General features: G+C 42.8%; 1 protein-coding gene across 3 annotated transcripts in view; it reads left to right on the top strand.

The window, feature by feature from the left end:
• The window catches only part of LOC121580862 (ephrin type-B receptor 1), a 345,283-nt gene that overhangs the window by 190,678 nt on the left and 129,666 nt on the right, over window positions 1-24,939 (top strand). For all 3 annotated transcript variants that reach the window (XM_041895973.2, XM_041895971.1, XM_041895970.1), the window contains exon 4: window positions 17,097-17,252. In XM_041895973.2, coding sequence (XP_041751907.1) covers window positions 17,097-17,252 — 156 coding nt within the window. The remainder of the gene's footprint in view (window positions 1-17,096; window positions 17,253-24,939) is intronic.

The raw sequence follows: 24,939 nt of genomic DNA, 5'->3' as shown, positions 1-24,939 counted from the left end.
AGGCCATAACATCAAAGCTGAGTCATGAGCTGAATGCTAGACAATGTCATCAATTAAATCATCATTGATGTCATCAATCATGTCATTGCTGTCTCCCTGAGAGACTGATGACGCCATGGCTGTTCTACTGTGAGGGCAGGTGAGGTCATGGGTGACTCACTCCAGGAGGTAGTAGTTAAAGATAGTCCCTATGGAGACTCCCTGAGTGACATCTAAAGTTAAGAGTGGCTGAGAGTGGCTGCTTTCTGATACTGGGGCTAGAGTCTACTACAGCCTCAGTACAGGCTTTCCCCTACCAGTTAGACATGTCAAACGACCAGACTTCTGCTTTTCGTCTCTTCTAGTTTTTCCCCTTTACCCATGACTCCCTGGGTCCTCACCTCTGGTTGACAGTCTCTGTGCCGTGTGTGAAAATGTCACAGAGCCCCAGAGAGCCCTCTGACGTGATGGTGGATTATGGGTAGTAGACGTGACCCCACCTGTGACACCTCCGCTTGACTTTGAAAATAGTGAAATTGTCCTCTCACTGTTTTAATGTCTAGTCATAGTTTAATGTTTCAACCAGTGATTTTTTTGTCAGAAATACAGTCCATGTTGGAAGAAACTTTACTTAAAGCATCCAGGTATAATGCATTATGATGCATACATTACAATATCTTACAAATATCTCATTAAGGAACAGCAAACAGTGAGCGGTCATAGACCTTCTTTCTAGAACTATCTATCCAGCTCAGGTGGATTACTATTCATCTGTTATGAGCTTCTCATCTAACCAATAAGGACACCACCGTAACACTGGCCTGTACTCTGTAAACTACTTCTGTTTACTGCATTATTCAACACCAAAAGTCTTTGTGCTTTGTTTAATCAAAGCATTTCGAAAGCCAGAGGTTTCCTTTGAGCGTATAGAGGTGCTGCCTTTAATGTACATGGAAAGTAGGTTTTTCACAGCACTTACCCACTCATTTCAGTATTTCCTTGTTGCTGTGTGTGTCTCTAACTTGGCGTAGACTGACATGTTGGCTTACAGTGCTCTAAATGACAGGTATTATCACAGCTACAGGCACTTATTTTAGTAGGCTAACACATAAAGCAGCTTCTTATGATGTCTTATAATGCCTCATAAACATGTTCATAGCATGTTATATACAGCCATGAAGCACTGTAAACCATAAGAGACCCTTAGCTGTGATATATTGATGTTATATACCTTTACATTAAGTGGTACCCTTCTTTCCTCCAATTCCCTGAACAAGGTGATTTATCATTGAATCATTCATTCTATTGATTCATTAGGTTTAAATGCTCTTTATTAAAATGATCAGCAGTGAAAATAAAGGCGGGAGCGTCGTAAACGTTTGAAACATCATTGTTCAAGAGAAGTGCAGCGGGGTAGCTGGTGAAAAAAAGAGCAAGATCTTTAGCTAACTGCTAATGATTAATTGATCGGCCCATGAAGTTAATGAGCTGAAGCCTTTTTAAAAGACACAAGTGCTGAGACAGACGAGAGGAAGAAGAGTAAGGACGTAATGGCCTCTGGAAGAAGGGAGGAGAGGGAGGAGAGGAAAAGCTTGGAACATATAGTATACTTTAATCCCCTCACATGATGAAATCTAAAGGTATTATGGGTAATTGACATGGTCTGTACATTACTGTACTGTTTCTTTTGTGACACTATCTTATTGTCTTGTATCAAGTCTTTGTCATGCCAATATCAACATTAACAATATGGTGATTGGAGAGGGGAGAGAAGAGGGGAGAGGAGGTGGAGAGGAGGGGAAAGGAAGGGAGATAAGAGGAGAGGAGAGGAGAGGAGGGGAGGACTGGAGAAGAGAGGAGGGGAGAGAAGAGGAGGGGAGGACGGCAGAAGAGAGGAGGGGAGAGGAGAGGAGGGGAGGACGGGAGAAGAGAGGAGGGGAGAGGAGAGGAGGGGAGGACGGGAGAAGAGAGGAGGGGAGAGGAGAGGAGGGGAGGACGGGAGAAGAGAGGAGGGGAGAGGATCTGGATTTAAAATAATCACATTCACAGGCAAAGTTGGCGGAGAGTGTTAGGGCCATACTGTGGAACAGAGGCAGAAGTTTAAAGGGCCTTTAAAATGGGAATGCGGGGATGATATCTGCCTTCTATTGATCTTGGCCATCTGTGAGTGCAGATGGATGGGAGATTCAGAGTTTATTAGTAGAGTGTTATTAAAGACACTGTGCCAATGAAATCCTTGATCCACAGGAAACATACTGTATGACTGCCTCTCCTCTCCTCTCCTCTCCTCTCCTCTCCTCTCCTCTCCTCTCCTCTCCTCTCCTCTCCTCTCCTCTCCTCTCCTCTCCTCTCCTCTTGGCAGTAAGCACTAGAAGGAAAAGGAGCCAGGTGAGTTCCTAGCTTGGGTCTGATTACAGTGTAGATTGTAGAGGGAGGCAGCGAGCACATGTTACTGCTTGCTGAGTAGCGATATGTTAGCAGGGGGGCTTCTCTCTCTGCCTCTCTACCTCTTCGCCAGAGCTGGAGTGGCATTGTACGCTGCTGGAATACCAATGAATACCAATGCTGCTACGGTCCACTCTCCTTTGGCCCTCTCTCTACATCTGAACTCTACACCTATAGGCTTGACACAATGCCCCATCTTCCTGGAAATGAAATGGGCCCGACGTGATAAGACCGTGCCAACGCTCACTGGTTATTAGGGGGAGCTGGAGTTGAAAGCTGATATGGGTCCCTTGATGTTGTGCACACACACAGTGTGGATACACACACTGACACAAGCATGCACAAATGAACAAACAAACACTTGCACACACACACACAAGCACCCTTTTCGCCCTGCTGGTAGACCAGATTTCCCAGTAGCCGGCACGTCTGTCGTTGGCCGGGCCGTTCAAACAGGAGCCGAGCCGCCGGTACGAGCCAGAGAAACACCGGCTGTGGCGTTGCCATGGTGACAGCCTGCCCGTTGGGCGTTGGCTTTGGCATAGTGTGTGTCTGTGTGCCAGTGAGCATGTTCCTATACACACACCTGCTCTCCCCTCTTCTCCACCCTAATGTATCTTTAAACGAAAAGGACAATCATTATCGAATATCTGTTGACATCGTATTAGCTGTGTTGATTACCTGTGATTGTTCTGCAGTGTTGTAATACTCACTAATGAGCAACAGAATTCACACAGTAATGTTATTTTGTGTCCATAAAGCTGTGGATTTTCTCCTCTACCTGCTGGCGTGCCCTCTATTGAATACAGCCAGACATCGCATGACACACAGAGAGGCAGATTGCCAGCAGTAGCCGCATAGAAGTCTCTCACTGTCCAACTATCTCTATGCTTTTTCTATCTCATCTCTCTCAACAGCTCTCTCAACATCGCTGTCTTCTACGGATAGGAATGTAGTGTGTTTGATGTAGGGAACTGATAATGGGGTTTGTGAAGAGGGCTGATATTGGGCTTCTGGTATGTTGGGTTAGAGGTTGTATTGGGTCGCTGAGTGTTATGTGAATATTGTATATTTCTGGTTCAGACATTTTGGATGTAGGCCTGTATTGGGTTAGGAAGTTGTGGAGATGTTGTGTCTTTGGTGCAAAGTGGAGAGTGCAGAGTCAAGACCCTGACACAGACAGAATGGACATGATTAATGACCAGTCCAGTGGGCTTTTCAGGGGAGGAACTCTTCAGCAAGAGCTTTGGAGAGCAGACTAGGAGTGCTCCAGTCCAGAGTCCTACAATCCTTCCTTTTATTCCTTCAGAAAACGCCCCCAGTCTCATCCCTCCATTATTTTATTCCTCCCTAAATTCTCTCCGTCCAGTGAGAGAGAGAGATTGGAAGGTGCTGACAGAGGGGTGCATAGGTCCAGGAGTCACACCCCTACCCAGAGGCCCCTCGTCCTCCACAGGACCCCGCAAATAATGTCATGATGTCATCACCGTGACTTTTAAACTATAAATTCCCATAAAAAAAGTTGCTCTGACTCCGAGGATGTGTGGTGTTTCTGTTGTGCTAGTGATCTCAAAGGCACTTTCTGCTTTGAACAATCGCATTGTCCTTCTTTACAGTTAATTATCTTTGTAATTCTTCAGAAAATGATAAATACCTGGTTTTGATTCTACAGACAGCTTCATCCCATGTGATAGATAGGGTGTGGGGTTAAAGGTTAAGGGTGTGTTTGGGGTGATAACAGTTACTCTTAAGGGTCATTAAAGATGACTTCTCTCCTTCTGACCTTCTCTGAATGTCAATCTGTCTATGTCTACTGGCCAATATTGAGAAGTGATGGCTAGTTGTAACTTATAACTAGGACCAAAAGAAAAAACGTTCCTGGTCAGGTAACATGGTCAGGAGAAACTCCAGGCCCTACCCTTACCATATCACCATTGGGTTTGCCTTATCAGTGTCAGTCACCGCATATCCACCAGGTATATCTGCGTCAAATACGTAAATCATGTCAGATATGATGTGAATCCTGGGAGACACCAGAGGACTCATGCATTTTATTTACACATATATAAAACCCATTTTAACACACATCAGATTGGCCATAGTCTGAAACTAACAGGAACTTGAACAGCTTCTACTCACAAGCTATAAGACTGCTAAATAGTTAGTTAACTAGTTAACCAAATAGCTACCCAGACTATCTGTGTTGACCCTTTTTGCACAAACTTTTTTTGATATGGTATGATGAGAACCCGGGGATTATCAGCCCTTAGGAGGGAGTTATCACACAATAATCCCCAGGTCTGTGGGCCTTATTGCTTTTATAAAACATTTTAAAAAAATATTAACGATATGTTTTTATTAAAAACTTTATTTTAATTATTACATTTGTTTTATTTCATCCTTCCACCAGACGATATAGTCCGGGCAAAAGCCTGTTGTTAGTTCTGAGGTTGTGAAGTTGCTAACCAAACAGGCTGGTCGTTAATTATTTTGGGATGTTTTGACCCAGTCGTTCATTCTATTCATTCCACATTACTAAAGTATGCCAAACAAATCATTGGTATCTAGCTAGCTAGCAGAGTTCCAATGATGACGAGAGACAAGAACTTCAATAAATAATGATTTAATAAATAATTTATAAATAGGCAACAAGAACTTCAGCAAATAATGATTTGATAAATAATGTATACATATGCAGAAACCAACTGATTGTCAAGTCAATAATATAGTTACGGATGATAGCTAGGCTAACGTTATTTCTCCTTTGCTAGCTAGCTAGCCAACTAAAGGAAAGCTAACACACAATCACATCAAGCAGCCGAAATGACAGCAAACTATGTGCATTTTCATTTGTTTTACCTTCAATTCTATATTGCCATTTATTTTGATATATCCATTGTAATGATAAGATGGCACCGGAGGGGATGGCTACTGTTTTATGGATTCTTAACCAACCCGTGCTATTTTGTGTGTTTTTTCGCATTGTTTGTAACTTATTTTGTACATAATGTTGTTGCTACCGTCTCTTATGACCGAAAAGAGCTTCTGGACATCAGAACAGCGATTACTCACCTTGAACTGGACTAATACTACTTTTTCTTTTATGAGTCGGACGAGAGGGTTTTGCTCCAGACACCCGACAGGGCCCTCATCCCTGTCATTTGCAGTAGAAAGAAAAGGAGATATCGCGGAAGGAGATTGGGGTGCTTGGTAAGGAGCCGGCGACGAGTGGCTAATCTTCCTTTGCCATCGATACTGTTGGCCAACTTACAATCGCTTGATAATAAAATGGACGAACTACAGGCACGAATATCCTACCAACGAGACATTCAAAACTGTAACATCTTATGTTTCACCGAGTCGTGGCTGAACGATGACATGAATAACTAGCGGGTTATACACTGTATCGGCAGGATAGAACAGCAGCCTCTGGTAAGACAAGGGGTGGCGGTATATGTATATTTGTAAACAACAGCTGGTGCACAATATCTAAGGAAGTCTCGAGGTTATGCTCGCCTGAGGGAGAGTATCTCATATAAAATAAATAACAGTAGGGAGGCTATATACAGTGGGGTACCGGTGCAGAGTCAATGTGCGGGGGCACCGGCTAGTTGAGGTAGCTGTAGACCACACTATCTACCAACAGAGTTTTCATCTATATTCTTCATAGCTGTCTATTTAAGGAAGTCTCAAGGTTTTGCTCGCCTGAGGGAGAGTATCTCATGATAAATCAAATCAAATCAAATTTTATTTGCCACATGGGTCGAATACAACAGGTGTAGACAATACCGTGAAATGCTTACTTACAGCCCTTAACCAACAATGCATTTATTTCTTAATAAAAAAGGAAAATAAAACAACAACAACTACAAAAAAGTGTTGAGAAAAAAATAGCAGAAGTAAAATAAAATAACAGTAGGGAGGCTATATACAGTGGGGTACCGGTGCAGAGTCAATGTGCCGGGGCACCGGCTAGTTGAGGTAGCTGTAGACCACACTATCTACCAACAGAGTTTTCATCTATATTCTTCGTAGCTGTCTATTTACCACCACAAACCGATGCTGGCACTAAGACCGCACTCAATGACCTGTATACGGCCATAAGCAAACAGGAAAACGCTCATCCAGAGGCGGCGCTCCTAGTGGCCGGGGACTTTAAAACTCTAGACCACCTTTACTCCACACACAGAGACACGTACAAAGCTCTCTCTCGCCCTCCATTTGGAAAATCTGACCCTAATTATATCCTCCTGATTCCTGCTTACAAGCAAAAACTAAAGCAGGAAACACCAGTGACTCGGTCAATAAAAAGGTGGTCAGATGAAGCAGATGCTAAGCTACAGGACTGTTTTGCTAGCACAGACTGGAATATGTTCCGAGATTCTTCCGATGGCATTGAGGAGTACACCACATCAGTCACTGGCTTCATCAATAAGTGCATTGATGACGTCGTTCCCACAGTGACTGTACGTACATACCCCAACCAGAAGCCATGGATTACAGGCAACATCCACACTGAGCTAAAGGGTAGAGCTGCCGCTTTGAAGGAACAGGACTCCAACCCGGAAGCTTATAAGAAATCCCGCTATGCCCTCCGACGAACCATCAAACAGGCAAAGAGTCAATACAGGACTAAAATCGAATCGTACTACACCGGCTCCAACGCTCGTCAGATGTGTCAGGGCTTGCAAACTATTACAGACCACAAAGGGAAGCACAGCCGCGAGCTGCCCAGTGACACGAGCCTACCAGATGAGCTAAATTACTTCTATGCTCGCTTCGAGGCAATTAACACTGAAACATGCATGAGAGCATGCTGTGTGATCACGCTCTCCGTAGCCGATGTGAGTAAGACCTTTTAAACAGGTCAACATTCACAAGGCCGCAGGGCCAGACGGATTACCAGCACGTGTACTCCGAGCATGCGCTGACCAACTAGCAAGTGTCTTCACTGACCGGTACCCTCTGTATATAGCCTCGCTATTGTTATTTTTACTGCTGCTCTTTAATTATTTCTTACTTTTATTTCGTATAATTTTATATTGTATTTTTTAGTGATTTTTTTTGGTATTCTTTTTTAAAACTGCGTTGTTGGTTAACGGCTTGTAAGTAAGCATTTCACTGTAAGGTCTACAACCTGTTGTATTCGGCGCATGTGACAAATAAAATGTGATTTGATTTGATTTAATGATCCTGATAAATGAATTCGCATGGCTCAGAGAAGCTGTCAGTCTATTCAAGTTCATATGCATGGCACGATGGAGATAAAATTAAATTAAAAATACAACATGTTGCACTGGTCAGATAGGCACACATTAAGGCTTATATTAACCCCCACTGTACCAAACCAAATGCTGGGCTAGAAGCATGGGGAAATATTGTCTTGCCGCTTTTTTCTGCTTAAATTGACTCGCTTGGGCTGTGGGACAGTGGATGCGCATTGATGAATCTAATGGAACTGTTAACAGGCATTACCTGTGGAATGCGAGGATTGTGGTGCTATAACTCCCTGCTATCAACCAATCAGCATCCAGGATCCAAACAACACATTTTATAAAATCCATGTAATCCATTGCCAAAGGTGTTCATGGGATGCCATTTCCTTTTATCACACACACACTCGCACGCACATTTGTTTGTTTTACTATCATTGTGGGGACCCCAATATTTTTTTATCCTAAACCTAAACCTAACCCTTAACCTAAGCCTAACCCCAAACCTCTAAGCCTAACTCTCAACTGTAACCCCTAAACCTAATTCTAACCCTAATTCTAACCCTAACCCTAAACCTAACCCCTAAGCCATTTTGCCAGTCCTTGTGCGGACTGGCAAAATGTCCCCAAGTGTCTGAATTTTCCTTGTTTTACTATCCTTGTAAAGATATCTGGTATCCACAAGGATAGTCAAACCAAACACACACACACACACACACTCACACTATAAATATATGTAAATCCCAAGTTTCTAATTACATTTAGAATCTTACGGGCCATATACATTTTAATGCAATGGGCTATACACCCCATATACATACGCCCTCCGATACACGTTGCCGATGTCGTTCTATCTATGATGTATGGCCTGCAGTTTGCAGTTTAGTATATAGAATATGTTAGTTATTCTCTAAACCCCCAGCACTTAGTACACTCTGTCTGCTCTCCTAGCCTCAGCAATCTTATACTGCTCTTATGGACCATGGTAATATTCTGGCCATTGTATTTTAGCAGTCTATTCCTACCACAGGCCCTTGACTCAGTTACATTGTCTACTGTTTCTTTATGTTGGCTTGCTTTACAGTGCCTTCAGAAAGTATTCACGCCCCTTGACTTTTTCCAAATGTTGTTGTGTTACAGCCTGAATTTAAAATGGATTAAATTGAGATTTTGTGTCACTGGCCTACACACAATACCCATAATGTCAAAGTGGTATTATGTTTTTAGATTTAAAAAAAAAATAATAATAATAGAAAATGAAAAGCTGAAATGTCTTGAGTCAATAAGTATTCAAGCCCTTTGTTATGGCAAGCCTAAATAAGTTCAGGAGTAAAAATGTGCTTAACATTTCAAATAATAAGTTGCATGGACTCTGTGTGGACTCTATGTGCAATAATAGTGTTTAACATGATTTTTGAATGACTACCTCATCTCTGTACCTCACACATACAATTATCTGTAAGGTCCCTCAGACGAGCAGTGAATTTCAAACAGATTCAACCACAAAGACCAGGGAGGTATTCCAATGCCTTGCAAAGAAGGGCACCTATTGGTAGAAGGGTAAAAAAAAAACATTGAAGATACCTTTGAGCATGGTGAAGTTATTAATTACACTTTGGATGGTGTATCAATACACCCAGTCACTACAAAGATACAGGCGTCCTTCCTAACTCAGTTGCCGGCGAGGAAGGAAACCACTCAGTGATTTCACCATGAGGCAAATTGTGACTTTTAAACAGTTACAAAGTTGAATGGCTGTGATAGGAGAAAACTGTGGATGGATCAACAACATTGTAGTTACTCCACAATACTAACCTAACTGACAGAGTGAAAAGAAGAAAGCCTGTACAGAATACAAATATTCCAAAACATGCTGTTTTCAACAAGGCACTAAAGTAAATCTGCAATAAATGTGACAAATAAATGAACTTTATGTCCTGAATACAAAGCATTATGTTTGAGGCAAATCCAACACATCACTGAGTACCACTCGTCATATTTTCAAGCATTGTGGTGGCTGCATCATGTTATGGGTATGCTTGTCATCGGCAAGGACTAGGGAGTTTTTTTTGGGATAAAAATAAATGGAATGGAGCTAAGCACAGGCAAAATCCTAGAGGAAAACCTGGTTCAGTCTGCTTTCCAACAGACACTCTGAGACAAATTCACCTTACAGCAGGAGAATAACGTAAAACACAAGACCAAATATACACTGGAGTTGGTTACCAAGACGACATGGAATGTTCCTGAGTGGTATAGTTAGAGTTTTGACTTAAATCTGCTTGAAAGTCTATGGCAAGACTTGAAAATGTCTGTCTAGTAATGATCAACAACCAACTTGACAGAGCTTGAAGACATTTTTTAAGAATAATGTGCAAATATTGTACAATCCAGGTTTGCAAAGCTTTTAGAGACTTACATTTGCAAAAATGTCTAAAAACATGTTTTTACTTTGTCATTATGGGGTAATTTTTCTAGATGGGTGAGAAAAAACAAACAATTTAATCAATTTTGAATTCAGGCTGTAACACAACAAAATGTGGAATAAGTCAAGGGGTATGAATACTTTCTGAAGGCACTGTATAGTTTAATATTGTCTAGCTGTGTTCTTATGCCAGGTTATTGTTGGCAAATTGTTGGGACTGAGCTACTCCTTCATTAAATCAATTAGATGCAGACTTGTTCTCAGTCAAGCCATGTGTTATGATAAAAAGGAACTATAGCGCTTCGATTAATTTTTTGGGTTTTGTGGTGTAGACACAGACAGATCAAGGTGGAACTGTGCTCTCTGCTGGTGAATGAGACAGTATAAGACATCTGCTCTGGTCACCACGCTGACTGTGACATCAGGCCACGGCTGTCCGATAGTCATCAGTGGTCAGTGAACCACTATGTCAACCCTCTGCCTTAGCACCTCTGTCTGTCAGAGAGAGAGAGAGAGGGGGAGAGATTGAGGTAGGGAGAGGGAGATACAGAGGTGAAAGAGACGGATAGAGGCAGAACAAGATGGTGTGTATGATAAGGCCAAGCGGTTCAAAGGTTCAGACAGGGCAATGGGGGAGAAGAGAGAGAGAAGATGGAGTAAGAAAGAGAAAAGTGAGAGGAGAAGCATGCAGACGGAAAGAAAAGAGAGTGAGTCAGGGTCAGAAGGAGGAGAGGAATGCGAGACAAAATCAGACAGAAATACAGATATGTTGCAGATAGACAGGGCCTCAACAGAGCCCACTTGAAACAGGATAATATTGTGTTTTCAGTTCAGTGCTAGGTTTCCCCCTCACTGGGAAGACAAATTACTGGTTGATCTAATACTTTATCTCCATGTGTTCCTGAAAACCCACACCCTCAACAAGTGATGCATCTCTACTCCCCACTCCTCTACTGCTTTATCCTAGCACTGACTGCACTGTGGGTTGTCCTTTTGAGGGGAAAGAACACCCGTCATCCTCCAACCCAAATATTAATGAATCAGTGAGGAGTGTGGGCCGCTTGCCAATCGCTGTGAGGCGGACCCAACCAACCAAGGCAGTCAGCCGACGCAGTCAGCCCTCTGCTGCTCCGCTATGAGGTTTAGAACGAGGCCTCTGAGGTTTTTGCATCATTGCGTTTCATTTATTTTTTTAAGCATATTCTTTTCATAATATCTCTCCCTTTTTTCTGTCTTTCATATCTATCTCCCTCTTCCTCTCTCTCTCTCTCTCTCTCTCTCTCTCTCTCTCTCTCTCTCTCTCTCTCTCTCTCTCTCTCTCTCTCTCTCTCTCTCTCTCTCTCTCTCTCTCTCTCTCTCTCTCTCTCTCTCTCTCTCTCTCTCTTTGTTTCTCTCTCTCTCTCTTTGTCTCTCTCTCTCTCTCTCTCTCCCTCTCTCTCTCTTTCTCTCTCTGACAGCCCTGTGCAGCAGAGCAGCTAGTGGTTAATTATTGGCTTTAATGTGGTAGCTAGCTTCATGCACATATATGGAAGGCAGAGAAAGGCTCAGCTCCATCGCAGAGCAGAGTGAAGCAGACAGAGGCGGTCTTTCGCTTTCATTATGTGTGTGTGTGCTGACCCCATCATCTTGGCAGGTAGTCCAGGAGGAGAATTGAATTAATCCACGTCCCATTGAACAGACGGTAGACAATTGGCATACAATGTGGAAGTAGAATCGCATTTAACAGGGCCAGTGCTGCCTGTGTCCGTGTGTGTGTGTGTGTGTGTGTGTCTGTGTGTGTGTGTGTGTGTGTGTGTGTGTGTGTGTGTGTGTGTGTGTGTGTGTGTGTGTGTATGTGTATGTGTGTGTGTGTGTGTGTGTGTGTGTGTGTGTGTGTGTGTGTGTGTGTGTGTGTGTGTGTGTGTCTGTGTATGTGTGAGTGTGTGTGTGTGTCTGTGTTCATGCACAGTTGAAGTCGGAAGATTACATACACTTAGGTTGGAGTCATTAAAACTTGTTTTGCAACCACTCCACAAATTTCTTGTTAACAAACTATAGTTTTGGCAAGTCAGTTAGGACATTTACTTTGTGAAAGTAATTTTTCCAACAATTGTTTACAAACAGATTATTTAACTTATAATTCACTGTATCACAATTCCAGTGGGTCAGAAGTTTACATACACTAAGTTGACTGTGCCTTTAAACAGCTTGGAAAATTCCAGAAAATGATGTCATGGCTTTAGAAGCTTCTGATAGGCTAATTGACATCATTTGAGTCAATTGGAGGTGTACCTGTGGATGTATTTCAAGGCCTACTTTCAAACTCAGTGCCTCTTTGCTTGACATCATGGTAAAATCAAAAGAAATCAGCCAAAACCTCAGAAATAAATTGTAGACCTCCACAAGTCTGGTTCATCCTTGGGAGCAATTTCCAAACGCCGGAAGGTACCACGTTCATCTGTACAAACAATAGTACGCAAGTATAAACACCATGGGACCACGCAGCCGTCATACCGCTCAGGAAGGAGACTTGTTCTGTCTCCTAGAGATGAACGTACTTTAGTGCGAAAAGTGCAAATCAATCCCAGAACAACAGCAAAGGACCTTGTGAAGTTGCTGGAGGAAACAGGTACAAAAGTATCTATATCCACAGTAAAACGAGTCCTATATCGACATAACCTGAAAGGCCGCTCAGCAAGGAAGAAGCCACTGCTCCAAAACCGCCATAAAAAAGCCAGACTACGGTTTGCAACTGCACATGGGGACAAAGATGGTACTTTTTGGAGAAATGTCCTCCGGTCTGATGAAACAAAAATAGAACTGTTTGGCCACAATGACCATTGTTATGTTTGGAGGAAAAAGGGGGATGCTTGCAAGCCGAAGAACACCATCCCAACCGTGAAACATGGTGGTGGCACCATCATGCTGTGGGGGTGCTTTGCTGCAGGAGGGACTGGTGCACTTCACAAAATAGATGGCATCACGAGGAAGGAAAATAATGTGGATATATTGAAGCAACAACTCAAGACATCAGTCAGGAAGTTAAAGCTTGGTCGCAAATGGGTCTTCCAAATGGACAATGACCCCAAGCATACTTCCAAAGTTGTGGCAAAATGGCTTAAGGACAACAAAGTCAAGGTATTGGAGTGACCATCACAAAGCCCTGACCTCAATCCTATAGAAAGTTTTTTGGCAGAACTGTAAAAGCGTGTGCGAGCACGGAGGCCTACAAACCTGATTCAGTTAAACCAGCTCTGTCAGGAGGAAGGGGCCAAAATTCACCCAATTTATTGTGGGAAGCTTGTGGAAGGCTACCCAAAACGTTTGACCCAAGTTAAACAATTTAAAGCCAATGCTACCAAATACTAATTGAGTGTATGTAAACTTCTGACCCACTGGGAATGTGATGAAATAACTAAAAGCTGAAATAAATCATTCTCTCTACTATTATTCTGACATTTCACATTCTTAAAATAAAGTGGTGATCCTAACTGACCTAAGACAGGGAATTTTTACTAGGATTAAATGTCAGGAATTGTGAAAAAACTGAGTTTAAATGTATTTGGCTAAGGTGTATGTAAACTTCCGACTTCAACTCTATGTGTGTTATCCATTCATGTGTGTACTCAATTCCTACCGGTACGTCATGAACACTGTTATATCAGCAGAAAAAGATGATGACATACTATTTTTCCCCTCATCCTCCTACTAATTATTTTGGATCTGTGTGTTAACTGTTAAATACACTGAAGTCCTTGGTTCTATAAAAGGATTATTGGTTTCTAAAGAGATGGTCCAGCTGGGATGTGTAATTGCCATAAGGCCAGTCTGATTGTTACGAGATTCCACACTCCTGTTTATAGTATATTCACCAGATTGAACCACTCAGTGTGTAAGCCAATACACATAATGCTTTTTGTTCTATGGGTATACTCTTTCCGGTGCCTCCACATAGCCTACACCAGTGGTTCTCAAACTTTTTAACCTGTGACCCCCCAAAAAGGAGTGGTTCAAAGCTCGTGACCCCCCCCCACACCCCCATATACGCACATGAATGAATGCACAATCGCTGCGCAAATGTAGCCTGTCATAACAGCCATAAACTGTGATGCATTTTCAGAACAAAAGATGTAGAAATAAACGTTGTTTTACACCTGCATTTTGAGCCGAAAGTCATTCATGTTAGTAGTCAATATCAACTCGGGATATCATGTTACTTCTCTGGAGTACAGAGCAAGCAGGATTATATGGCCTACCTGTATGCAGCGGAGGTTACAGGATCGGATGGAAAGCATGATCTGTTTGTAGCCTTTTTCTTCCTCACAAATATTGTATTAAATTCGCCAGAATGTGCAATGTTACAGCTATCTTTAGTCTGTAGCCACAGTAGCCACCCAAACTAGGCCTAACTGAAATATGAAAATGATCAACGAAATCTCCAGGTAGCTTATTGTTCTGGCAATGATGCATCCTTTAGCAGATTGCTGAACTGTATTTTATATGGATAATATAACTGTACTCTGTTTTTGCCAGGCAAAGTGCTTTCCCATTCAGTTTCACACTCGCGACTGACCCCAGGGGGTCAGGACCCCCAGTTTGAGAACCACTGGCCTACACAACACTACATTTATTTAACCTTTATTTAACGAAGAAAATTCCCTTGAAGTTAAAAACCTATTTTGCGAGGGGTTTTACTGGTAGTTTGTGGTGGATGTGGCCAGCCCGTGTGTGTTTCCATTAGTTGGTGCTATGCTTGGTGGTTGTAGTGGTCTGCCTCGGTGTGTTGTGTGACCAAACATCTGGTCAGTGTGTTAGCCTCCTGTGTGTCTGTAAGGAATTCTGCTGGAACTGGGCTATGTCTCACTGTCAGAGGTATAACCACTGATATATGGAGTGTCTCAAGATTTCTTTCTCTCTATCTTTGTCTTTATGTCTGTCCCTCTCTCTCCCCCTCAATCTTTTTCTATTTATCTCCATAAAGTGTAGGTCTTCCACTGTTACTTGAGTATGTGCAGGAAATCTATCTCCTTCTCTCTTTCTTTCGCACTTTTCTTCTCTAATTCTCTCTCTTTCTCTCACCCTCTCTCCCTCCCTCTCTCATATCCCTAGTCTAACAGCCCATTTGAGATGCCAGTGAACAGGAGAAAGGACTCGTAAAAAAGTGAAACCTGCCTATTTAACGGCACCATAAACCAGATGCTCGCCTCAAAACCCTGCTTCTCTGTTCTTATATTAATGAAGCATCAAATATTTAATTAAATGTTAAAAGGCTGCTGATATAAAGGTCCAAAGGTTTCATCCGCCCCTCTGTTCTCTTCCTCCATTCAACATTCTTTCCCTGATTGTTCATTCAGTTTATTCTGAGAGGGTGTGGAGTGATGGTTCCCCACTCATCACTGTAGTGGATAACTCTCCATTTGCCCTTCTGCTGTGTTCCATGTACTATTGTACTGGTAGGGCTAGAAGGTATACCTTTTATTGCTATGTGACCTAATCTGGCCCGTAGTTTAGGCCTCTAGGGCTCAGTTTTCCTGGCAAGGTTACAGTACATGATCAGGTAAAACTCTTGCCCCTATGTATAGGACGGATGGACTTCTACTTGTCTGTAGAATTTGGCTTCAGTAGGTTTCAATGGCATATCTTTATAGAGGTCCTGGATGGTTGCTTTGTTGGTATGGAGGACCGATCCTCAGTCCTACTTTACATGTTCTAGGTTCTAGATTCAGCCGCAGGAAAAAATTTTTGGGATCGAATGGTCGGGGGGCTGGAAAATAATAATTATTATTTGTGCAAATTGACCACAACTAAGCCCAAAAATAGATTATATTTGAAAATAACAATCATTTCATACCTTGATTACATTGAGACACGATCACATATCTCTTTTTTTATTTGCGGGAATAATTGGGAACAGATTTCCTAAATTAAACTCATTTTTAGCAAAGTTGCTGACCTGTTTGCTGACCCCTGGTCTAGTCATTGTGTTAGAAGGGATGTTCTAGATAAGGGCTAGATTCTGTGGCTATTTTGATAGTGCCGGCTTGTTCATGATGACCAAGCAATTTTTTTACTACTTTTCAAACACTCATTGGATAGCCTAAGTCGCAAAGCTTATCACTACAGTCGCCTCCCACAGCCAAGCCATTACACTATTTTACTCCAGGATATAACCGCAGATGGAGAAAGTGAGTGGCTTTTCCTGTTTAATTTATAGACCTAGTTATTCTGGGTTGTAGCACCTCTTTCACCTTACCCTTCTTAAAACCTATGAGGAAGCTTGCTAAAATATTAGGCATTCATCACAGTTAATATAGCCAGTAAATCCCTCTCTTTTTCAGGACAGACTTTTTCTCATCCTTTTATTCCTGCAGTATTGCTGAAATAGACGTGATTATTGCCTGAGCTTAGGGACACAGTCATATCAGGAACAGTCATCTTTTTCATCCTCTCTCTCCCCATTCCCAGGCCTTCTATTTACATTAGAGGACATCGTGGAATGAATCTGCTACTGCTGAAAGAGGGGGAGTTATCACTGCAATGGGGCTGGATGCAGTCACTTATGAGAGAGAGAGAGAGAGAGAGAGAGAGAGAGAGAGAGAGAGAGAGAGAGAGAGAGAGAGAGAGAGAGAGAGAGAGAGAGAGAGAGAGAGAGAGAGAGAGAGAGAGAGAGAGAGAGAGAGAGGGAGAGGGAGAGGGAGAGAGAGAGAGAGAGAGAAGAGAGAGAGAGAGAGAGAGAGAGAGAGAGAGAGAGAGAGAGAGAGAGAGAGAGAGAGAGAGAGAGAACTACATGTTATGGATCTATAGATTTCTGTTGGATCACTCATCTGTTATTCCATCTGCACCCTCTGTCCCCATGTAACCTGTCCAACAATAACATCCATGTCAATGCCAGGGTACAGTGCTGGGCTATTCTTACCTGTCAGCTGTTAAACAATACAACCAGTCAGTGCCTCAAGTCAAGCCAGGTTATGCACTGTGTATATGTATCGGCCTTTGCCTAAATACTTTGCGTTATCTTAATGTCTAATATTGTCTGCCCTTCTCTCCACCTGTAGCCTGCCCCCCAGGGACATTCAAGTCGAGCCAGGGTCCAGGTCTGTGTCTGCAATGCCCCTCCAACAGCCGATCTGCAGCTGAGGCCGCCACTATCTGCGTCTGCCGCAATGGCTACTACCGAGGGGACGTAGATCAACCTGACATGCCCTGCACCAGTGAGTATCTTATATGGTACTGTTCCTCTGTACAGCCAGGCATAACCTGCAACAGTTCTATACTACAGTCTATATCTGAGTCTTCAACATCCCCTGTACATACATGTATACTCTTATGTAACCTTTTCCATATATTTGCCGTATTCAGCCTCTGTGGGGTATGAGTGAGGAAACAAGACATATTAGTTATATACCTATGCAGACATATTACTTAATTGGCTACCTGCTATTAGTTACCGTTAGCGTCTTCACCATTGTCCGTGGCCTACACTACCCACCAGCCAGCTCTAGCTAGCCTGGACAATTCGTCGGCCAGTCTGCACAGCGTGCTATCGACCCAGCGTGCTATCAACCCATAGCTTATTGGACTTTCTGCCGGAATCACTGGACCCTAGCGCCGGATCATCACAACCAGCTAGCTAGCTGCAACTAAATGGCTACCTGTTATTAGTCACCGTTAGCGTCTTCACCATTGTCCGTGGCCTACACTATCCACCAGCCAGCTCTAGCTAGCCTGGACAATTCGTCGGCCAGTCTGCACAGCGTGCTATCGACCCAGCGTGCTATCGACCCATAGCTTATTGGACTTTCTGCCGGAATCACTGGACCCTAGCGCCGGATCATCACAACCAGCTAGCTAGCTGCAACCTGTTGTTGGCTGATCACCATTACCATTGCCATATAGCAAGCACCAGTTAGCCTTGAGCTAGCCTGCTAGCTCCCTGCTAGCTGTGCTGAAGCACCAATTTGAACTGCTCTCGGACTCACATATTGCTGTTCACTGGACCTTATGATCACTCAGCTGCACAGCTGATGCCTGCTGGACTGTTCCTTTACACGGTACTCTGTCCTGTTTATTCTGTTTAGTCTTAGCCCAAACGTTATCGCTATTTCCAGTTGTGTCTTAGCTCTCTCTAATAACACGTGACTGCTTTATGCCTCTCTCCCATGTCAATTATGCCTTGCCTATTGCTGTTTGGGTTAGTTCTTATTATACAATTTCAATGTAGAACCCCTAGTCCCTCTCAAACTGTCTCACATAGTTCCTTTGTTCCTCCCCCCATACACGCCGAGACCGGCTCAATCGATGCCTCCAATGACGCTATCTCTTTCATTGTTACCCAACACTTAGGATTACCTGAACTGTACTCATATCCTTCCATATCCTTTTCTGTACATAATGCCCTGAATCTTTTCTACAACGCCCGGAGAACTGTCCCCTTTATTCTATGTACCCAACGCACTAGAAGACCAGTTCTTAAAGCCTTTAGTCGTATCCTTATTCTAGTCCTCCTCTGTTCCTCTGGTGATGTAGAGGCTAACCCAGGCCCTGCAGCCCCCAGTATCACTCCTACTCCCCAGGAGCTATCATTTGTTGACTTCTGTAACCGTAAAAGTCTTGGTTTTCTGCACATAAATATCAGAAGCCTCCTTCCTAAGTTTGAGTTATTCACTGCGTTAGCACACTCCGCCAACCCTGATGTTCTAGCAGTGTCTGAATCCTGGCTTAGGAAGGCCACCAAAAATTCTGAAATTTCCATCCCCAACTATAACATTTTCCGTCTAGATAGAACTGCCAAAGGGGGTGGAGTTGCAATCTACTGTAGAGATAGCCTGCAGAGCTCCATCATACTATCCAGGTCTGTGCCCAAACAGTTTGAGCTTTTACTTCTAAAAATCCACCTTTCCAGAAATAAATCTCTCACTGTTGCCGCTTGCTACAGACCCCCTCAGCCCCCAGCTGTGCCCTGGACACCATATGTGAATTGATTGCCCCCCATCTATCCTCAGAGTTCGTACTGCTTGGTGACCTAAATTGGGATATGCTTAATACCCCAGCCATCCTACAATCCAAGCTAGATGCCCTCAACCTCACGCAAATTATCAACGAACCTACCAGGTACAACCCTAAATCCGTAAACATGGGTACCCTCATAGATATCATCCTGACTAACTTACCCTCTAAATACACCTCCGCTGTCTTCAACCAGGATCTCAGCGATCACTGCCTTATTGCCTGCGTCCGTAACGGGTCCGCGGTCAAACGACCACCCCTCATCACTGTCAAACGCTCCCAAAAACACTTCAGCGAGCAGGCCTTCCTAATTGACCTGGCCCAGGTATCCTGGATGGATATAGATCTCATTCCGTCAGTAGAGGATGCCTGGTTGTTCTTTAAAAGTAATTTCCTCTCAATCTTAAATAGACATGCCCCATTCAAAAAATACAGAACTAAGAACAGATATAGCCCCTGGTTCTCCTCAGACTTGACTGCCCTTGACCAGCACAAAAACATCCTGTGGCGTACTGCATTAGCATCAAATAGCCCCCGTGATATGCAACTTTTCAGGGAAGTTAGGAACCAATATACACAAGCAGTTAGGAAAGCAAAGGCTAACTTTTTTCAAACAGAAATTTGCATCCTGTAGCACTAACTCCAAAAAGTTTTGGGACACTGTAAAGTCCATGGAAAATAAGAGCACTTCCTCCCAGCTGCCCACTGCACTGAGGCTAGGAAACACTATCACCACCGATAAATCTACAATAATCGAGAATTTCAACAAGCATTTTGCTACGGCTGGCCATGCTTTCCACCTGGCTACCACTACCCCGGCCACCAGCTCTGCACCCTCCGCTGCAACTTGCCCATGCCCCCCGCTTCTCCTTCACACAAATCCAGACAGCTGATGTTCTAAAAGAGCTGCAAAATCTGGACCCCTACAAATCATCTGGACTAGACAATCTGGACCCTTTCTTTCTAAAACTAGCCGCCGAATTGTCGCAACCCCTATTACTAGCCTGTTCAACCTCTCTTTCGTAACGTCTGAGATCCCCAGAGATTGGAAAGCTGCCGCGGTCATCCCCCTCTTCAAAGGGGGGTGACACTCTAGATCCAAACTGTTACAGACCCATATCCATCCTGCCCTGCCTTTCAAAAAGTTTTTGAAAGCCAAGTCAACAAACAGATCACCAACCATTTCGAATCCCACCGTACCTTCTCCGCTATGCAATCCGGTTTCGAGCTGGTCATGGGTGCACTTCAGCCACGCTCAAGGTCCTAAATGATATTATAACCGCGATCGATAATAGACAGTACTGTGCAGCCGTTTTCATTGACCTGGCCAAGGCTTTCGACTCTGTCAACCACCGCATTCTTATTGGCAGACTAAATAGCCTTGGTTTCTCAAATGACTGCCTCGCCTGGTTCACCAACTACTTCTCAGATCGGAGAATCGGAGGGCCTGTTGTCTGGACCTATGGCAGTCTCTATGGGGGTGCCACAGGGTTCAATTCTTGGGCCAACTCTTTTCTCTGTGTATATCAATGACGTCGCTCTTGCTGCTGGTGACTCTCAGATCCACCTCTACGCAGACGACACCATTTTGTATACATCTGGCCCTTCATTGGACACTGTGTTAACAAACCTCCAAACGAGCTTCAATTCCATACAACACTCCTTCAGTAGCCTCCAACTGCTCTTAAACACTAGTAAAACAAAATGCATGCTCTTCAACCGAACGCTGCTTGCACCCGCCCACCCGACTAGAATCACTACTCTAGACGGGTCTGACCTAGAGTACGTGGACAACTACAAATATCTAGGTGTCTGGTTAGACTGTAAACTCTCCTTCCAGACTCACATTAAGAATCTCCAATCCAAAGTTAAATCTAGAATCGGTTTCCTATTTCGCAACAAAGCCTCCTTCACTCATGCTGCCAAACATGCCCTCGTAAAACTGACTATCCTACCGATCCTTGACTTCGGCGATGTCATTTACAAAATAGCCTCCAACACTCTACTCAGCAAATTGGATGTTGTCTATCACAGTGCCATCCGTTTTGTCTCCAAAGCCCCATATAATACCCACCACTGTGACCTGTACGCTCTTGTTGGCTGGTCCTCACTACATATTCGTCGCCAAACCCACTGGCTCCAGGCCATCTATAAATCACTGCTAGGCAAATCCCCGCCTTATCTTAGCTCATTGGTCACCATAGCAACACCCACCCGTAATCTGCGCTCCAGCGGGTATATCTCACTGGTCATCCCCAAAGCCAACACCTCCTTTGGCCGCAATTCCTTCCAGTTCTCTGCTGCCAATGACTGGAACAAATTGCAAAAATCTCTGAAGCTGGAGACACTTATCTCCCTCACTAACTTTAAGCATCAGTTGTCAGAGCACCTTACCGATCACTGCACCTGTACACAGCCCATCTGAAATTAGCCCGCCCAACTACCTCATCCCTATATTGTTATTTATTTTGCTCATCTGTACCCCAGTATCTCTATTTGCACATCATCTCTTGCACATCATTCCAGTGTTAATACTAAATTGTAATTATTTTGCACTATAGCCTATTTTATTGCCTTACCTCCATAACTTGCTAAATTTGCACACTGTATATTAATTGTATTTCTGTTGTATTTTTTTTGATTTTTGTTTTGTTTTACCCCATATGTAACTCTGTGTTGTTGTTTTTATCGCACTGCTTTGCTTTATCTTGGCCAGGTCGCAGTTGTAAATGAGAACTTGTTCTCAACTGGTTTACCTGGTTAAATAAAGGTGAAATAAAATAAAATAAATAAAATAAACTGTATGTCACTATATGTCAAACTTTGACATTATGTCTAATGAGATATGTCTGAAGGAAAGGCGGGAGGTATACATCCGGTGACTAATGTGGATTTTACAGGTGATGAGGCTGGGAAATCAGATTGCAATGTCAGATTATATCCTGATCCTGTCCATATTTACACTATGTTTACAACTTCAGTACTCTAGTGCAGCAAATCAAATCACATTTTACTTGTCACATGCCGAATACAACTGGTGTAAACTTTACAGTAAAATGCTTGCTTACGAGCCCTTCCCAATAATAAAGATAACATTGTAACTGTGACGGAGCTGGCCATACCCCGTGCAAAGAAAAGAGAGAAATCTGAAAAGAAAATAGAGAAAACTGATGGAAATCCCTTGGATTACATTAAGGGACATTTCCCTTCTCTGCTTCAGTTTGATCCTCATGAAGTAATGGAGGTGATGGAGGTAGTTGGTAATTTAAAGATATCAGCATCAGGTCATGATGAGATTGGTGCCTCTGGTGAAATCAGTGTCCTCGATTACGGAGCCTATAATGTACAGTGCCTTCGGAAAGTATTCAGACCCCTTTACTTTACAGCCTTATTCTAAAATTGATTACATTTTTTTCCCCCTCATCAATCTACAAACAATACCTCATAATGACAAAGCAAAAACAGGTTTGTAGAAATGGAAATATCATATTTACATAAGTATTCAGACCCTTTACTCAGTACTTTGTTGAAGCACGTTTGGCAGCGATTCCATCATCGAGTCTTCTTGGGTATGACACTACAAGCTTGGCACACCTGTATTTGGGGAGTTTCTCCCATTGTTCTCTGCAGATCCTCTCAAGCTCTGTCAGGTTGGATGGGGAGCGTTGCTGCACAGCTATTTTCAGGTCTCTCCAGAGATGTTAAATCGGGTTCAAGTCCGGGCTCTGGCTGGGCCACTCAAGGACATTCAGAAACTTGTCCCGAAGCCACTCCTGCGTTGTCTTGGCTGTGTGCTTAGGGTCGTTGTCCTGTTGGAAGGTGAACCTTCACCGCAGTCTGAGGTCCTGAGCACTCTGGAGCAGGTTTTCATCAAGGATCTCTCTGTACTTTGCTCCATTCATCTTTGCCTCGATCCTGACTAGTCTCCCAGTCCCTGCTGCTGAAAAACATCCCCACAGCATGATGCTGCCACCACCATGCTTCACTGTAGGGATGGTGCCAGGTTTACTCCAGATGTGACGCTTGGCATTCAGGCTAAAGAGTTCAATCTTGGTTTCATCAGACCAGATAATCTTGTTTCTCATGGTCTGAGAGTCTTTAGGTGCCTTTTGGCAATCTCCAAGCAGGCTGTCATGTGTCTTTTACTGAGGAGTGGCTTCTGTCTGGCCACTCTACCATAAAGGCCTGATTGGTGGAGTGCTGCAGAGATGGTTGTCCTTCTGGAACAGTGGCGGTCAGTGCCGTTTATGAGCATGGCCTTATTTCTATTAACACATATTGGATGACTCTCATTCATATTCAACAGAATAGTGTGTTTTAATCAGTTATTTGGTGAAATGATTATATTTAGTATAGTTTTATCTCAAAAGGATTACATTTTTAATGTTTACCAATTTACATTTTTATGAAATTCACTGAGGAGGATGGTCCTCCCCTTCCTCCTCTGAGGAGCATCCGCTGTTCTGGAAGGTTCTCCCATCTCCACAGAGGAACTCTAGAGCTCTGTCAGAGTGACCATCGGTTCTTGGTCACCTCCCTGACCAAGGCCCTTCTCTTCCGATTGCTCAGTTTGGCCGGGCGGCCAGCGCTAGGAAGAGTATTGGTGGTTCCAAACTTCTTCCATTTAAGAATGATGAAGGCCACTGTGTTCTTGGGGACCTTCAATGCTGCAGAAATGTTTTGGTAACCTTCCCCAGATCTGTGCCTCGACACAATTCTGTCTCGGAGCTCTACGGACAATTCCTTCGACCTCATGGCTTGGTTTTTGCACTGTCAACCATGGGACCTTATATAGACAGGTGTGTGCCTTTCCAAATCATGTCAAATCAATAGAATTTACCACAGGTGGACTCCAATCAAGTTGTAGAAAAATCTCAAGGATGATCAATGGAAATAGGATGCACCTGAGCTCAATTTTGAGTCTCATAGCAAAGGGTGTGAATACTTATGTAAATAAGGTAATTATGTTTGTTTTTTAAATATAAATTTGCAAAAATGTCTAAAAACCTGTTTTCTTTTTGTCATTATGGGGTATTGTGTGTGGATTGCTGAGATTTAAAAAAACATATTTATCCATTTAAAATTTGTACTACCATGTTTTTTTTAAAATCCAAGAAAAAATTTGTGTATAAGAGGATGTTGAAACATTTAAATCAACATTGTATTCTATATGAACACCAATATGGTTTTCGTAAAAACTACTCCACAGTTTTGGCTCTTTTGCAACTTGTGGATAAAGTCTTTACAGCCCTGAACAGTAATGAATACGCTGTTGGCATCTTTTTAGATTATTTAAGTGTTTGACACGATTGATCATGAAATATTATTAACGTTTTCAAGATTATACATATAATTGGCTATATAGTTATGTTTATGATAGAGAACAATTTGTTTGTGCAAATGGCTGTGCATCTACAACGGCCAAGATATCCTGTGGTGTGCCACAGGGTTTGATAATTGGACCTTTGTTATTCCTAATCTGTATTAATGATCTTCTACCGTACTTCCTATTCTCTTTGCTGATGATACTAATTTGATTTTATCAAATAAGAATTTGTATTTACTAATTAATGAAGCCAATTCAGGCATGGCCACGTTTTCTGAATGGTTACAGCTAAACAAATTATCTTTACATTTAAAAAAATCCAACTTTAATGTATTAACTATTAAGAATAAGAAATATTGTAAAAAATATATATAAACATAACATTTAAAAAAAGAGCCAGAATCTCAATTGGTGGGAATGAAATGGAACAAGTCACATCCACTAGATTCCTCTGAGTTTTAATTGATGAAAAGTTATTCTGGAAAGATCAATTTGTCTGCAGCAAAGTGATGAAATCTGTTGTTTCATCAGAAAAATTACTGGTTTGGTTCATCAGGCTTGCTTCC

The sequence above is a fragment of the Coregonus clupeaformis genome, chromosome 14, assembly GCF_020615455.1.
Source record: "Coregonus clupeaformis isolate EN_2021a chromosome 14, ASM2061545v1, whole genome shotgun sequence".
Classification (NCBI taxonomy): Eukaryota; Metazoa; Chordata; class Actinopteri; order Salmoniformes; family Salmonidae; genus Coregonus; species Coregonus clupeaformis.
The sequence above is the reverse complement of the archived record's forward strand: the minus strand, read 5'-3'. Positions and strand labels throughout refer to the sequence as shown.